Here is a 17,067-nt window from a genome sequence, read left to right on the forward strand (position 1 = left end):
CGACGTGCGTTTGGATTCCCTGGGAATGTGTGTCTCTCTCGGAATCGGGTCGGACTCACTTGGGAACCGCATCTAAGTCCGACGGGTCCATAACGGATTCGGGTTGGTCCTGATGCTGTTTATACCATAATGTATGTACATCAAAGAATTATCATCATGAATTCGAAATTATTGTGATCCGTTTGCTAAATTAACTGTCATTACTCTCAAATGCACAATTACAGAAATCCATTGCTAAGAATAATTTAATTATACCTCCCGGACACCAACAGTCATAATTACTTGTGCGACGAGAACGACTCCGAGTCTCCAAGTAAAAGTCCGACACGCCATCGACAGCCAAGCCGGTCAAGCCATGTTATTTTTATTGACTGATGTTGCTTGATGCTTTGCTAGTCATACCTTTAGTTCTCGTTCGGATTGAACAAAACGAACAATATAATCATCATCGTCATCGTCATCGTCATCGTCGTCGACGTGGTCGCATCAGAGACAAGCGCACGCTTTTGTGAGGGACATATCTATATCTAATCAATTTTTACCATTTTCATCTCACGATGACAAATTGCGATGGGCCACAAGAACTAACATTTATGTCAAAGTCAATATCGTCACCGCGTGAGAGGGTTGCGTACCCATCTGCCTTACATGTCGTATACGCGTATGTATCATCGAAAGGTTTATGAACTACTATTGTTTTGGCTGAGTGTGGTATGATTTGTTTTAGGAATATTAAAGCCGTAAAGATATCACTTTTGGAATATATGTGGTGGACGTATGTTAATCGGATCAAAGGTGTTCATGAACTACTACTATTGTTTCGGCTAAGTATGGTATGACTTGTTTCTGGAATATGAAAGCCGTGAAGAGATCACTTTTGCCAAACTTGCCACGATTGGTTTTCGAGAAGACGAAAGAGCTAAGGATAATATGATCTTTAAGATGATATCGATAACACGAGCACAAAAGCTCTTCTCTTAATTGAAACGTCGACGTTTTATTCCAGAATCGAATGCCTCAACTTAATCCCCACCGCAAGAGAAGCAGAAATGCACCATACGAAGGCAAACACGCACCGTAGTGCAGCACACTGAAAGCGAATAAGGTCTTCAACGGGCAAAGATCATCGCCGTGGTCACTGCCACCGCCGCTACCATGATCTGGTACGCGTACGAAGCGACTACGTTCCGCGAGATCGACGACGAGGAAGGAGGCGAAGCAGGGCTCACGGACCCCGACATAACGTTGACGACAAGCTTCTGGCCCCTGCTGCAGTGATCTCCGAACCCACAGATATACCATCTCTTTCCCGGGGCGTCGAGAGGCACCACATCACCGCCACTGGTAAATGTGTTGATCGTCGCTGCTGATGCGTTGCATGCCTTGAAGTCTGCTCCTCCCACTTGCATGACATTGTGAATCCCTTGTTTGTAGTTGAACACTGCAAAAGCACTCACTCGTCATTGTCTACTACGTGTTCGATGAATTTGCAATCGTGCGTTGGATACGAACTCCAAAGTGAAACACACATCACATCAAGCAGCAAGAAAACTCGAGCAAGGCACCGCTCAGTCCGCAAAGAAAGCGTAATTGCTCACCGAGGTTGTCGCCGACCATGAACATCTTGCCGTCGGTCCAGGCGGTGGAGTTGAACTCCGGGCTCCAGCCACTGGCGTCGCCGACAGTATAGTTTGCCGCCATAGAAGATTGAGGCATGGCGGCAGCGGCGACGATGACAAGAACTGCAAGAAGCATCAGGCGGGAAGCCATTGGGGGATACGGCTCGATTGCTGTAAGCTTCTCAAAGCTTGATGTGGTCTGGTGTTTGGGTGAAGAGGAAAGGCAGGCTGAGGCAGGTATATATAGCGCATCGGCTTGGACATTGTCTACGCCCATGGTTCAAAAAATACATGGGTCAGCAGGCGGAGGTCGGCAATGGAATGTTGCCAGCTACTTTAGGCTTTGTGTTAGCTGTTTCCTGCAGCATGCAACAAGAGATATAAGCCAGACAAAGAGAAGGAAGAGGACAAGGAGAACACCAGCTGGCTGCATGGCCGGACCTCTCCTCCGGCGACATTGCCGATGGAGCTCTAATACTTAATATGGTATATTCCTCTCTTTTCCGTAAGAGTATAATCAAATGGTATAAGAAAAATGTTCATATCTCACATAAATGTTCAAACTAAACTTTACTAATTATTAAGGAAAAATACACAATTGTTCACATCATCGCGAACCAAAAATATGAAGTTTCGAATGTCAACCTTCCATCTAAAAATTACATGATTTGATTGTACTTGGCGAATCAATTAGCTACACTATTTTGCTTCCTAAAAATATGAAAAAAATTATGTTTAATAAAACAAGAAGTCAATCCTTTAATCTTCGCGACTAAAGTAGTCCTAATCAATTCGACTCAAACTCATCTAATTTAAAATATTAACATAATTTCAGAACTATAAGAATATTCGAATTTATTGGATGTGGAGATGTGAGTTTAATCTAATAGAAATATTGTAAATAATGGTGGTGATGATGATAATAATAGCAAAAAAAAAATGAAAGAGTGATCAAAATGGTAATAAATAAATAAATAAATATATATATATATATATACAAATTTTCTAAAAAATATACAAAATAAAAAAAATTGGATAACCGGTTTTGAAAGAGAATATATTTTTTTAGTATTAGTCAATAATTCTCTCTTATAATTCGTTCAATTTTCGAGCTATTTTAACAACAAGAATGAGGTCATTAGTTTAGAGGGTTCCACAGGCTTGTATTCTTTTATACTTGCTTTACCATTGGGTTTCCCCTCCTATAAAATCGTCATGGCTATAAGACTTTTCTCAAAACTTACGATGACCTTAAACTTAATTTTAGATAAATAAATATGATAAATATTATCTAATCGATTAGGATTATACATATAGCCTTTAATTAATTATATCATAATTTAAAGAGTTAAATTCCGCATATTCAAATCTAAAGCTCATGCAAGCATGAAGCTAATTAGATATAAAAATTAACTCAACATACCATTTAAGTCAAGTCCATCGAAGCGATTATTACATGACGTTCATAGGTAAGTTTGAACTTGAAATGTATTATTTCTCGTATAATAATTCACTAACTCATCGACTATATTGATATCTCTTTCATGTATAAACTCGTATTTTGATGTTGCTACTATATATAGATGTGCAAACAGAAGAGCTTTAGGAGTCATTAAGCACGGATAAATTACTTGTCCAGTGACAAAGATGATGAAAGGAACATCTTATTTGGGAACAGATGTTGCGTCAACTTAATCCCCTACTATGAGACAAGCATAAACATTACATGGTGGAACAAACACATCAATCCGGAAACAATGCAGCCTACTGGAACTTGATCCATTGTTCATGCCGCAATGGCCATCGCCACCGCCACCGTCGCCGCCATCAGGATCTGGTATGCCTGTGCCGTGATTCTGTCCGACGCGCGAGACGTGGAGGGAGATGGAGCAGGACTGACAGGTGGCGGAGGAGGTGGTGTAGCAGGAGTGGAGGGTGATGGTGGTGGCGAGGTAGGAGGTGAAGCAGGAGCGACGGGTGTTGGTGGTGTGGGAGGTGAGGTAGGAGGAGAAGCAGGACTGAGGGGTGGTGGAGGTGGTGTACCAGGAGCGGAGGGCGATGGTGGTGGTGAGGTAGGAGGTGAAGCAGGAACGAAGGGTGGTGTGGGAGGTGAGGTAGGAGGAGAAGCAGGACTGAGGGGTGGTGGAGAAGGAGGTGGTGAAGCAGGACCAGAGGGTGGTGAGGCAGGAGGCGAAGCAGGGCTGATGGCTGCTGGAAGAATGTTGACGACGAGCTTCTGGCCCCTGATGCAGTGATCACCAAACCCACACATGTACCATCTCCTTCCAGGAGTGTCCAAAGCCACCAAATCATTGCCGCTGGTGAAGGTGTTGATTGCTACTGCTGATGTATTGCATGCCTTGAAGTCTGGTCCCCCGACCTGCATGACATTGTGAGCCCCTTGCATGTACTTGAACACTGCACCAAAGCACTCACTTGTCATTGCCTGCTATGTGTTTGATCCATTTACATATGCTCTACAAGTATCTGTTTTATGCAGTTCTCAACATCTGATATGGCTTACCGAGGTTGTCGCCAACCCTGAACTCCTTGCCTTGGGTCCATGACGAGTAGTTGAAGTTCGGGAGCCAACCGGAGTCGTCGCCGACAGTAAAGTCTGCAGCTATGGCAGACCGTGGCACAGCGACGGCGGCGGCGAGGATGACAAGGACTGCAAGCAGCATATGGTGGGAAGCCATTGGAGCCAAACTCGACTGCTCGAAGCTCCTCAAAGCTAGCCTTGAGTTTGGATGCAGAGGAAACGCAGGCTGAGGCAGGCATATATAGATATGCATGACACCTTGGCTTGAACTATGTCTAAGGTCATCGGGAGCAGCAGGCGGAGGGCGGCAATGCAGCGCAGCCAGCTAGCTTAGACCTCGAGTAAGCTGTTGCCTGCAGCATGCAACAAGCGATACAAAGAGGACGAAGAAAACGAAGAGGACAGAGACAGTGACATTGGCACTCTTCTCACAATGGATGTTGATAGTAATATAGAGATTTGAGACTATGACGCAATATTGTCATTCTGCTCACAACGCAGAAGAGAAGAACTATAGTTTCACAAATCAATTTTCACTCAAATACAAATTTTAAATCATCATAGTCAAATATTTTAATCATAATCAAACTTAAATTTAATTTTATAAGCTCTAGCAACATTGAGTTAACATCGAAGCCTCATTTCGGTTTGGGGCTTCCATGCTAAAACATTAAGATATTTAATTTTCTTATATTATTTTCCATTATTTTTCTTATTTTTAGGAAAATAAGACTATATGCATTTTATCTCTATTGGCCTCTGTAGCTCCTCGGCGACTAAAAACAGAGGCTGTAGGTGAGGGCAACCCATGGTTGACGTCGAGGGGAGGCTGTGAGCAACGATGATGAATCTAATGGAGATAGAAGTAAAATGATCTTTTCATGTGACCAGGGATATTCTATGAATTTTTTCTGAAGTTGGGACAGCTTTTTTGATAAATTTACCAATATATATGCATATATATACATATATACTTTTATTTTGCATAATAAAATTGATGCAACAAAGGAAAGGAAGAGAAGGCATCCATGGTGCATTGCACCACAAAGTTATATGCTATCTCCTTTTTTTTCCTCCAAAAGATTGTAATCATGGCTCTGCTCATCGATGAACACAAAAAGGAATACAATCGTGAAGGTCGATTAGTCCCTTTTCTGTATTGTTTTAGAGATTTTAGTATACATAGTTAATCAATAAACATATTGATGATGTTGACTAATCCATCGCAATGCCTTGGAACTCACGTTCAAATCCCCCCCCCAAGCTAAGAAAGAATATTCGGAAGACAAAGATTCGCTCTTCTTCTTTATTGAAAGCTTTGACCAGTGTAGCAACGTCCATTTTAATATGTATCTTTCAGATCATGTATTTACCATCTCCTTCAAGCATATGCTTACAGCCAGCCAAAATGCATCTACCCTAATTTACGATATCCATCTTTCCATGACACATTTCGAGTCATGTATTTTTCCTGCTTAACGAATGCATTCATCACATTTTCCTCAATCTTGTACTTTACTAGATAGATGTGCAGTGAGTACAGTTACTCTACGCTCTCAATGGGAAGAAAGATGAGCCCAACGTGAGACAAGCATACGACACACAACACATCAATCTTGCAACAGTGCAGCGTAGTGGAAGGTAGCCGATGAAGCATTCATGCCGCAGCGACCATGGCCGCCGCCGCCGCCGCCGCCGCCATCAGGGCGTGGTATGTTCGTGCTGCGATCATGTTCGGCGAGCGGGCTGATGAAGGAGGTGGTGAAGAAGGAGCGAGTGGTGGCGGTGGAGGTTGTGAGGAAGGAGGTGAAGCAGGACTCATGGCTGCTGGTAGAACGTCGACGGCAAGCTTCTGGCCCCGGCTGCAGTGATCTCCAACCCCACAGATATACCATCTCTTTCCTGGGGCGTCGAGAGCCACCATGTCATTGCCGGTGGCAAAAAACAATGGCTGCCGCACTTGCACTGCATGCCTCGAATTCTACTCCCCACACTTGCATCACGTTGTGAGCCCCTGCTTTGTTCTTGAACACTGCGCATACATTCATCACTCTAGTTTGATGTTTGAAATTTAAAGAGAAAACCTAAATTATGATTGTTTAATTCTTCAACCATTCTAATATATTTTTCCAAGATTCTTTTTTTGTTGCTTGCTTGAGATATGTTTCTTTCTTCTTTATATTTGTTTTGCTCTTCTTGTTCAATCATTGAAAGAGACTTACCACTACTCAATCCTCAATCTGCCACACTGTTTTGAGTGCTAGAGTTTAATATAAGTTGGACCCTTTTTTAATAGTTTAAGATATTTGTCATGAAACTTTTATCTCCATTTTTCCCCAATGGATGTGAGAGTTTGGCATGGATTGCAATTTTTTCTAATAACTTAAGCTTATCAGATTATTGATCATAAAATTAAAATTATTAAAAATTAATTAATAATGATTGTAAGTCAAACTAGTTAAAATTAAGTTTGATATCAATTCAATTCAAAATTGTAAGTTAATAGATTATATAATAGACTGAAGAATATGTCATCGGACTCTCACGATATTTATTAATACGAGTCTCTTCTTCCGATCTTACTTTTTTTTTTTTTAATCTTTCCTTTATATAATTATTTCTATCATTCTCCTTTGATTCGATTGTCTTTCCCTCGTACGTCCGTAAGGATAGGTATAATTAATTTTATTCGTAACTATGTATTCGATTATCTTTCCCTCGTTCGTAAAGGATAGGTATAGTTAATTTTATCTGGAACCATAGCTTGGTCGATGGTATAACTAACTTTGTTCGTATCGAAACTTCGAGTCTTTACGAAGTTCATGAGTGTGAGTTAAACTAGTCAAGATTAACATATATCGAGTCAGACATCAATTCAATAAAAAAAATTAAGTTATTAAATTATTGATTGGACTCGAATATATATTATCCAACTATCTCGATATTTATCAGTATGATATTATTTTTTTAGTCCTCTTTTTTCAACCATTCTAACAAAAAAATCTTTATCAATCATTTTACATAACTTATCGAGGTTGTCGCCAACCTTGAACTGCTTGCCCTGAGCCCAGGATGTGTAATTGAAATATGGGAGCCAACCCTTCTCATCGCCTACAACGATATCTGCTGCCATGGCAGACTGTAGCGCAGCTGCGGCGAAGGAGAGAACTACGAACATGGTCTGCAGGGAAGCCATTGGAGCTCAAGCTGACTGCTATAAGCTTCTCAGAGCTCGACGTGCTAAGTGAGGCACATATAAGTACACTACGTCTTGGCATGGACATCATTATCTTCCGCCATTGTTGGTGGAGTCAGCTTGCGGGCGGAGGTCGGCATGCGTTGCGCCGTGTTCCAGCCTCGTGTTAGCTGTTGCCACAACGTGCAATAAGAGAGAAACAAAAGAGCCCCGGCTTCCTACCTTCTTCTTCTTGTGCTACGATAATGCCGATGGAACTCATCGAATCAAAATTTCTTGTAACACTCTTTTATTTGTCTTATATTGGGTATTAGGGAATGAGCATAACAAGTCAGATGTTTAAGTTTCTCTTATTTGATGAAATTACACAAAACACTTTCATTAATGGAAACATAATCGTTTAGAAAAGAAGTGAAAAGAAGAAAATGGTAATTAAGCACAAAATGTGTTGTCCACATAAAAGAAGTATAATGTGAAAACGAACAATGAAACTATAGATAATTTGAGAGTCCAAAACACTTGTGGTTGTCCACAAATAATTCATTAGGTCTATTTGAAGAACTCCACATTGAGAGCTGCTCATTTTGCTTGGAAGCATAAATAGGGAAGACTCTGTTTTTATTTCCTTTTTGGTATTGCATCTCAGATACAAATCATGGATTCCACTATGCATTTTTATTTTCTAGCAAATCGTTTCAATATCTTAATTTTTTGGAATCACACACATACAATTTAAATAAGACATAACTCAAAGCTCCTGCATAATCCTGGACTGATTTGCTACATGATGAACAGAGAGTTCACATGTCAATCGGAATTGGATCCCAGTGATCAATGTCACTGATCCAAAATCTAATGAGTTCAGGCTGATGATAGGAAAAGAAACAGTCGATTGGGGCCTCAAGTTTAGAATCAAAAGCAAGAATCACACTGACATCTCATTTGTATTTCTTTTGGTTCTCAAGAGCAAGGAAGTCTACACGATACCCACCTCAAAAAACCAGAGATAGAAACAGAGGTAAAGATTCCAATAACACAGACCTAATTTGCCAACTATTGGCATAGCAATGACAGACAGACTGACATTATTGATAACATTCAGAGAATTTTTATCTTTGACTAAGAATCACTAGAGATGCGACGGTAGGGTGGTAGTCGAGCCTCACTTGGTGCTGGCCAATTGGGTGCGGAGGAGCTTCGCTGCGGAAACCATGTTGGTCAGAGCAGGCTTAACTTCACCATACTTGCGAGTCTTGAGCCCACAGTCTGGGTTAACCCAGAGAATGTTAGTCTCAAGAACGGCAAGCATTTTGTTGATGCGGTCGGCAATCTCCTCTGTGGATGGTATCCTCGGAGAGTGGATGTCGTACACGCCTGGGCCAATACCAGCACCATACTTCACTCCCTCACGGAACACAGAGAGGAGCTTCTCGTCAGAACGGGAGTTCTCAATTGTGATCACGTCGGCATCCATGTCGATGATGGAATGGATGATATCATTGAAGTTAGAGTAGCACATGTGGGTGTGAATCTGTATGAGACAACTCATCAGACAAAGATAATCTAATCAACGAGTACAAGATCTCTAAGATTCAGATAGATATCAAGGCTACGGAAGCATTGGAAGATGACAAGGGAACCTGAGTAGTGTCCTGGACGCCACAGTTTGTGATCCTGAAGGAATGAACAGCCCAGTCCAAATAGAAAGCTTGCTCGGACTTGCGAAGAGGAAGGCCTTCTCGGAGAGCTGCTTCATCTATTTGGATAACCTGAACATTAAACATGAAAGAACCTCAATTAAATTGCACATAAAAATGACAATTTTTCCTCTTAATTTGGTTGTTCTTTTTTTTGTTCTTCTTTCTATAGGGAAATTATCTTTTGGAAGTTTCAATCTGAGAAAAAGAAATAACAATATTTTTCACTTTTGTGGATTCACAAGTGCCACACTGGATGTAGTCATGTGACATTGTCAATGATCACTGAATTTAAAATAGAACATGCAAATTTCAGTTTACAGGGTGCCATATAAACAGTACCATCAATGTTTCACATTTGTACTTGATGTTTGTGCACACATGTATCCATTTACATAAATGGTATATATGTATAGGCAAGAAGGGCCAGGGAATCTTAATAACTTATGTAAAGGAAATGTTTACACAGCTCACCCTTCATATTGGATGGCTATGAAAAAGTTACCAGATTGTTTCAGCATACAGATGAATCTGAACAGACAATATTTTGTATTGCTCTATCCAGACAAATTCAGGATTTAGACCAGCAAGAGCTAAAGGTTACCTTGTTTATTTTTGTTTCACCAACTCGTTCAAAACTTCAAATGGTTTAATAGAAGTTTTTCAAGAGATAGACTTACCTGAATACCAGCAGCTTCCAAATCCTCAACTTCTTTCTTGATAGCAAGAGCAATCTGATAGCAAGTCTCAAACCTGGAGGTAAGAACATAAAATATTATGCAAACTTTAATGAAAAGAAAGTAACTTCTACAGAATTTAATTTTTATGAGCACATTAGCAACAAGGCTCACCTTGGTTGGTCATTTCTAACAAATGACCAATTGAGAATTGTGACTGGGCCCGTCAACATTCCCTTCATTGGGCGAGCAGTCATGCTCTGAGCCATTTTAGACCAGAAAACAGTCATTGCGTTGGGACGGCTAACATCACCGTAAATAATGGGAGGCTTAACACATCGAGATCCATAAGATTGCACCCAACCATTGACTGTGAATGCAAAGCCTGATAGCTGTTCCCCAAAGTACTCAACCATGTCGTTTCTCTGTGGAAAACAAAATTCAAATTTAAGCTTAGCATTGAATTACTTGATCATATATATATATATATATATATATATATATATATATATATATATATATATATATATATATATATATACTAAAAACAGATGCCAATAAAAGTTTGTGTTGGACACCATGCAGTAAATTTTAGTCTAACACATGCCTACCTGCTACATTTAATTCCAAATGTTCCCAAAACGAAACCATATAACATATTCAACATGCTTACCTCTGGCTCTCCATGGACCAGGACGTCAATATCAAGTTCTTCTTGGAGCTTAACAACTTTGCTGATTTCCTCTTTGATGGCCTTCACATATTCCTCCTCAGAGATTCTGCAAATATACATGGCGATAAATATAAGAACTGGAGATGGAGTTGAATAATGCAAAACAAAAGGCATGTTGCTAGGAAGCACCCACTTATTTGCCTTGTATTCGCGTCGGACTCTCCGAAGATCCATTGTTTGAGGGAATGAACCAATTGTGGTTGTAGGAAGAATTGGAAGGTTCAGCTTCTTCTGTTGTGCATCTAGCCTAGCACTAACATTGGTAACTCGACGATGGTCAGAGCCCTTCAAAGCAGCAGCCTGCAATGCAATACCATTGTTGAATTCTTAAACCTTTCAGAGAAACCAGAAATGAGCAACAAATTTTAGATACCTACCGCCTTTTGGACTTCTTCATTGGTCACCCTAGGAGATGACTTTCTTGAAGACTGAGCAGCTGCATTAGCTGAGAAGAAAGCCTGTGCACATAAACCAACAGTCATAATCAGACCTTAATGGTTCTGGCAATTGGGTAATCAATAAGATAGCTGCATATTAGAGTTTGCAAACGGGTGATGTGCATCACACTTCCATGCTCTGGAGTTTTATATTTCTTGAGACTAAATGGCTTCAACATGCAGAAAAAGTTCACTAATATCTTGCTAACAACCAAAGTTGCATAAAACAAAAACCTTAATAAGAAAGTTGTTTAAAATAAGGTAATTCAAGGATTTCCATGTTAATTTGCACACATCATGTCAATCAATGCTGAAGGTGATATGGCTAGACCAACCTTCTTTTTTATTGTGCCAATTCTTGTGCCGACTGCTAAAGCACGAAACCATAACATGCCAAATAGATACTAGAGCAGAATCATAAGGATACTTGTAATGGGACTATAAACCAAATCAATTTCCTCTGTCTTAGAAGGAAGACAAGAAAATGACATCATAGGTAGTGATGAGTACCTCATCCTTCTGACCAGCCAATGCTTTAGCCAATGCATTTACTTCAACCACTTTTTGTGCAGCAAAAGCAAGCCATGACTTAATCTCAGAATCCAGCTTTGTCTCATTAACAAGGTCAACAGCAGTGTGCATGAGTGAGCATGAAGTTGAGACGACAAGCTTGTCTACGGACACAACAAATACCATCAGCAGTATATTGAAAGGAATCTAGCTGGAAAGAGAAGAAAGGTAAAGCAATGAACCTTTGCCCACAATGGCCTCAAGAGCCTGGAGAGTACTGAGAGAGGATGCAAGATCATTCGCCCAAATGTTCCTTCCATCCACGACTCCAGCAAAAAGATACTTACCAGCTGGAAAGCCTGCACTCTTGACCAAGTCAAGTGTCTTGGTTCCACGAATGAGATCAAGCCCAACACCTGAGATACCCTTCAAAGCAGTGATGGTCCTGTAAAATGCTTAAGAAAAATGAGCTCTTCGAAGAATAAAGATGTAATGTGGAACAACAGTCAGAATAATCACAAACTTACTTGTATGCTTCTGCAGGAACATCAGCGAAGTAAGTTTCAATAAGCACATTCAAGCCAGATAATGATGATTCTAGTTCCGTGTAGGCCTTTGTGAATGCCTCCAATTGGTGAGACTCAAGATCCATGACAAGGGTTGGCTCATCAAACTGGATCCATGAAGCACCAGCTGCTTTTAGCTCAGCAGTAACTTCCCTGTGTATGGTGATACCATAAGTACAGAAAGTATAAAGGAGGAAAAGGAAAATAAAAGAAAATGGACCAGAAGCTTATTTAGGATCCTTACTTGTAAATGGGCAGAATATTTCCGAGAAGTGAAAGAGGAGAAAATGATTTCTCAACACCTTTAGCAGGTTTTGAGAGCAACAAGTAGGTCACAGGACCAATGAGTACCGGAACAGTCTCAATTCCGAGCTGTGTGATTGGAAGAAAGAAAACAAAACTTGATTACTGGATACATTTCACAAAATATATAATACAGTTGGAGAGGTTGAAATGAAGAATCATGAAGCTACAATATATCCTGTTCCAAACCATTGTAATGTCAAGAGCTAAAAGGCACCGACAGATGTGAAACCATTTCCACCTTGATAATCAGACTAGAAATGTACATGAAAAGGCTTAAATCCTCTACACAATTGGAGTCATTTATTTCAATAATCTAGTTCAACCACATGGGAATAGGGTTCACTAGAGTTCACATTAGTAACACAAGTAGTGTGCATTGACTCAAACAGTTAAGCACTTAGTAGGCATCAAAACAGGGCACCATCAAGTTTATACATATTCCTTCATGAAATGAAAACTGATATTATGACTAAAGCAATACAGAAATGTCAGAAATCTCACATACTCCAAGTTCTACTAGCTAAAACATTAGACACCTCAAATCAGAGAGAAAAAGAAATTTCAAGTTTAAGATCACATAAAAAACGAGGTGGCAAATGGCAAGAATGAAGACATGGAAAACATGATGTCTAAAAGATAGTGCCAAAATAGATAAAACTTTCAAACATGATCAAGGAAACTTATAGAATAATGATGTGGAGTGAGGTGCTTACCGCCTTTGCCTCCTTGTATTCAGACACCGCCTTGTGAGAAGAGTAGGTGAACTTTGTGTTTGGGCCCAACTCCGGGACAATGAAATGACTAGACAAATAGAATACGTCAACATGTCAGTAATGGTACATGAACGAAAAAGAAATCAAATTAGATGATAGGAAGCTTAAGATGGCTTACTAGTTGGTGTCGAACCACTTGGTCATTTCCATAGCAGGCACAGAGGCATTTCCCCTAGCCATGGAGAAATAAATATCAAATCCAATCTCTGCACCAGTATAGTTGTACCTCTCAGGAACGGCACCAAGCATTGCTGTGGTATCAAGCACTTGATCATAGTAAGAAAAAGTATTGCTAGGAATGTATTTGATCCCAGCATCAGCCATTTGCTTCCAGATGGAACATCTGAGATCAGTTGCAACTTTCTGCAAATCATCGGCACTGCTCTTCCCATCCCAAAAAGACTCCAATGCAAATTTGAGCTCTCGCTTGGGCCCCATGCGAGGATATCCAACAATGTGTGATGCCATCTTTCTAGAAATGCCAAGAGAAGAAAACATAATAAGTTCTTGAGAATCAAAATATCAAACCTTGGTACAGATAACCATAACAGAACAGAAAAACACATGGATGGATAATATAAGATTAACCAGAAAAAAACATGGTAAGGTTTCCTAACCAAATAAACTATATATTTGTAAACTCTCCATCTCGTCAAGTTGCATCTTATTATCCATCTATTACAGATAGGTAAACCAAACTGTAAACACTTCTAATCAAACCAACTTTCCCATAACGGCTTAGATAAGAGAACTTGTTATGTATCTTTCTGTGCAGAAAACAAGTGATAAACACGAAGCAAAGTACCTTTTTTTATCATAAAACTATGAAAGCAACTACTGAGAATTGGAACTAAATTTTTTTTCCAGAAAAAAGAGTAAACAGGGGCAATTTCTACTTTCTCTGATGCTAAGACCATGGCATGCTAGGGTGTGTAGACTATACAAAGTTGTCTATCAGTGTCATGCAACAATTAATCGGTCACTCCCGATTAAACCATATGCCATCACTTCCAATGCAGAAAATGGTAAAGTAATGTATCACCAGTTCATTGCATTGTATAAAATATTCATAAGAAAGATCATTTGCAATCACAATGAAAAGACAAGGATAAATTGCAAACTAGTGATAGAAATAGGATCAGAAGAGGAGTTGGTGCTAAGAATCAAACCCAACCAAGAGAGACGGAAATGTAAATCTCTCACACAAACAACAAAGCTTCACAAAACAATAAAATGTAAATCTCTCACGAAAGATCAATCAAATGTTGAAAACGATGACCCATGATATAGATCTACATGCCAAAGTAGCAACGCAACCAGTTCTACAGGAAATCACCATGTCATGTAATGATACCACGTCATTAAGATAGAAAGGTTCGATCTTTCACACCAGATACACCAGATCTAATTCGTATTAATCATCAGAAACCCAGGAAAAGAAGCGGATTCAACATGTCACACACACAAACAGTAAAACCGAAAGCATTTCCAATCAAAGGTAACCAGATCTACAAGAAACCATGCGCGCGGAACCAGATCCAAAAGCAAACCCAGCCCAATGACCAACACCCAGAACCAAATAAAACAGATCCGAAGCACACCCACAACCCAGAACAAAATTTCAAGAGGAGAAGCCAACTTGGGAGCAAGAAATAGCGAAGATTCAGCAAATGACGAGATAAACCACAAGCTCAAGCAGCAGAGAAGCAGACCAACCGGAAGAGCCTCGAAAATAGGAAACAAAAGCAGTTCTAGATCCAATCTGTCCAAAAAAAAGGCTTCTCTTTGGGCAGATAAAAAGGGGAAAAGAAGCGCGAAAGGAGGAACGTGGACAAGACTGAAGCGTCGAAGTAGTGGCGAAGAGAGACTTGAGGGAGAGGAGAGCTCACCGTCGCGGGCGGAGTAGGAAGCGGTCCCCAAGAAGAGCGCTAGAGAGAGAGGACGAGAGAGCAGTGCGAGCGTCAAAGGAGATCTCGGAGGCTACTTATAGGAAGGAGCAGAAGATGCAGATCTGCATCTCTCTCTCTCTCTCTCACACACACACACACACACACCCACCCCAATAAAAAAAAAAAAAAAAAAACACAACACTTGAAATTTAAAATTAAATATTAATTTAAAATCTAATTTATAAATTTTAAATATATTCACTAATTTAGCTATTAAAATCTTAAAAATTTAGTATGATTGTCACATGAATAGTAGTTGTTTGGTTTATGTGCTCCACACATTTGTGAGACATCAAGTGAATATTTTCTTATGATTAGAAATACAATTTTGACCATTGATAACAAAATATTAACCGTTGATAGCAAATCTCTAATATCCAATCCATCTTAATTTTAATTTATTTATTTTTATGAAATGTTCTTGTGTAGTTGTAGTTCTAATGTGTGTGTTTGTGTGATTAAGGTGAAGAAATGTTTTATGATTAATAATAAAGTTGACTTTTTTTCTTTTTTTTTCTTTTCTTTTTCCCATCTTCAAGGGATGGTAGGTGACCGTGGTTGGTGAGATAGTGCCACTTGGAATCCATGGGATTGGATGCGAAGGTTAACGTCTAGGTGGTGTTCAAATAGAACACGAAACATAACTTAATTGGAACCAAATCAACATTTAATTCTAAAAATATAAATAATTTTAATTTGCGAGGATTCGTTTTTGAGTTTTGCAAACCGATTTGAATAAAATCAAATAAATTTTAATTTAAAGAACATCAACTCAATCCACGAGTCTTAAAAATTATAAAATTTCTTTCCAAACTTTGAATGCATTATTCTTTTTTTTTTTGTCACTATAGTTCTTTCTCTCTTGGTCTTATTTTCTCGTCTTATGTATGAACATTATTTTGCTGTCATCCTTCTTCATTAATAATCTTTTTGTCAGTTTATATGATTTTTTTTGTTTATTTGTATGTATCACTGCATTTCATCATCATCAAAAAAAAAGAAAAGAAAAGGATGTGAAGTAGTTATTCTTTTAAAATATCTTTCAATAAAAAATACTTACATATAGATCTAATTATTTAAAATATTTAGAATGATATTTATGATATAAATTTTTTGGAATTGTATATCCAATCGAATCAAAATTCTGGTTTGATTGAATTACATTAAATTGAATTGGTTCATCCAACCAAATAAATAAATAAATAAATATATATATATATATATATATATTATTTTTAAATTTTAAATTAATTAATTAAATCAGATTAATCGATTTTGAGCTGATTCGATTAGGTAAGTCAAACAGTTTCCTTATGTATATTACATGAATTGAATCGAACCATTTTTATAGTTCGATTCAATTCAACTCTTAATAGTTCGACCACTTTCTAACACCCCTACTAATTGGATAACGTGTCCACGATGGATTTGTCAAACAAGCAACAAGAACAACAGATGAACACCCCTACTAATTGGGTAGCGTGTCCACATTGGTTTTGTCAAACAAGCAACAAGAACAACATATGACTTTTAATATATAATTTACAGGTACTAATTACCTCTCATTAGAAAGATTTCATATGAATTTTGTGACATCTTTTTAACACAATTATTTTTTATAAAATTATTGTTGTAGGATGATGAAGACATATTTAGTCTCATGTTGAGTAAAGAATTTAAAAGCTAAAATCTGTTCTTTTCCCAAACACATCTTGGATGCCCCATGATGATGGATGACGTACAACAGATTATTCCAAAGGTTATATAAGAAATCCTTCATGTTAGTCAATTTTTTCTTTTGATTCTTACCTTTAAATATAAAAGTAAAAGTGTCTTGTTCAACAAATAATGGATATATAAATATTTTACTGATAGAGGACTAGAAAGATGGAAAGAGACTCGTAATAATTAAAAGATAAAGGATGACGAAAGATCATGGAATTCTTGGGCAGACAGAAAATTGTGGTCAGTTGTGGAATCAGGTAGATCCCTTGAAATGATCGATCTCTTAATGTTCAAACTCTGAATCGATACTTGTGCACATTAAAGATACTACACTTAT

At 38.7% G+C, this 17,067-nt stretch overlaps 3 protein-coding genes across 3 annotated transcripts; all 3 read right to left on the reverse strand.

Moving 5' to 3' along the window:
- Positions 1–972: 972 nt before the first annotated feature.
- LOC135638164 (mavicyanin-like) lies at positions 973–1,815 on the reverse strand. Its single transcript, XM_065151143.1, has 2 exons — positions 1,599–1,815; positions 973–1,441 (listed from the first exon to the last, which is right to left on the reverse strand). Exons 1-2 carry the CDS (start codon positions 1,768–1,770, stop codon positions 1,110–1,112), a joined length of 504 nt encoding a protein of 167 aa, XP_065007215.1. The 5' UTR covers positions 1,771–1,815; the 3' UTR covers positions 973–1,109.
- A 1,590-nt stretch (positions 1,816–3,405) lies between these two features.
- On the reverse strand, positions 3,406–4,318 carry LOC135639122 (uclacyanin-3-like). Its single transcript, XM_065152898.1, has 2 exons — positions 4,144–4,318; positions 3,406–4,037 (listed from the first exon to the last, which is right to left on the reverse strand). Exons 1-2 carry the CDS (start codon positions 4,316–4,318, stop codon positions 3,406–3,408), a joined length of 807 nt encoding a protein of 268 aa, XP_065008970.1.
- A 3,944-nt stretch (positions 4,319–8,262) lies between these two features.
- On the reverse strand, positions 8,263–15,102 carry LOC135638615 (5-methyltetrahydropteroyltriglutamate--homocysteine methyltransferase 1-like). The gene is made up of 14 exons (XM_065151817.1): positions 14,946–15,102; positions 13,175–13,528; positions 12,997–13,084; positions 12,222–12,349; positions 11,939–12,130; positions 11,654–11,856; positions 11,412–11,575; positions 10,842–10,922; positions 10,598–10,764; positions 10,405–10,510; positions 9,906–10,156; positions 9,735–9,807; positions 8,998–9,126; positions 8,263–8,888 (listed from the first exon to the last, which is right to left on the reverse strand). The coding sequence occupies exons 2-14, from the start codon at positions 13,522–13,524 to the stop codon at positions 8,520–8,522; spliced, it is 2,301 nt and encodes a 766-aa protein (XP_065007889.1). The 5' UTR covers positions 13,525–13,528; positions 14,946–15,102; the 3' UTR covers positions 8,263–8,519.
- Positions 15,103–17,067: the final 1,965 nt, after the last annotated feature.

The sequence above is a fragment of the Musa acuminata genome, chromosome BXJ3-5, assembly GCF_036884655.1.
Source record: "Musa acuminata AAA Group cultivar baxijiao chromosome BXJ3-5, Cavendish_Baxijiao_AAA, whole genome shotgun sequence".
NCBI lineage: Eukaryota > Viridiplantae > Streptophyta > Magnoliopsida > Zingiberales > Musaceae > Musa > Musa acuminata.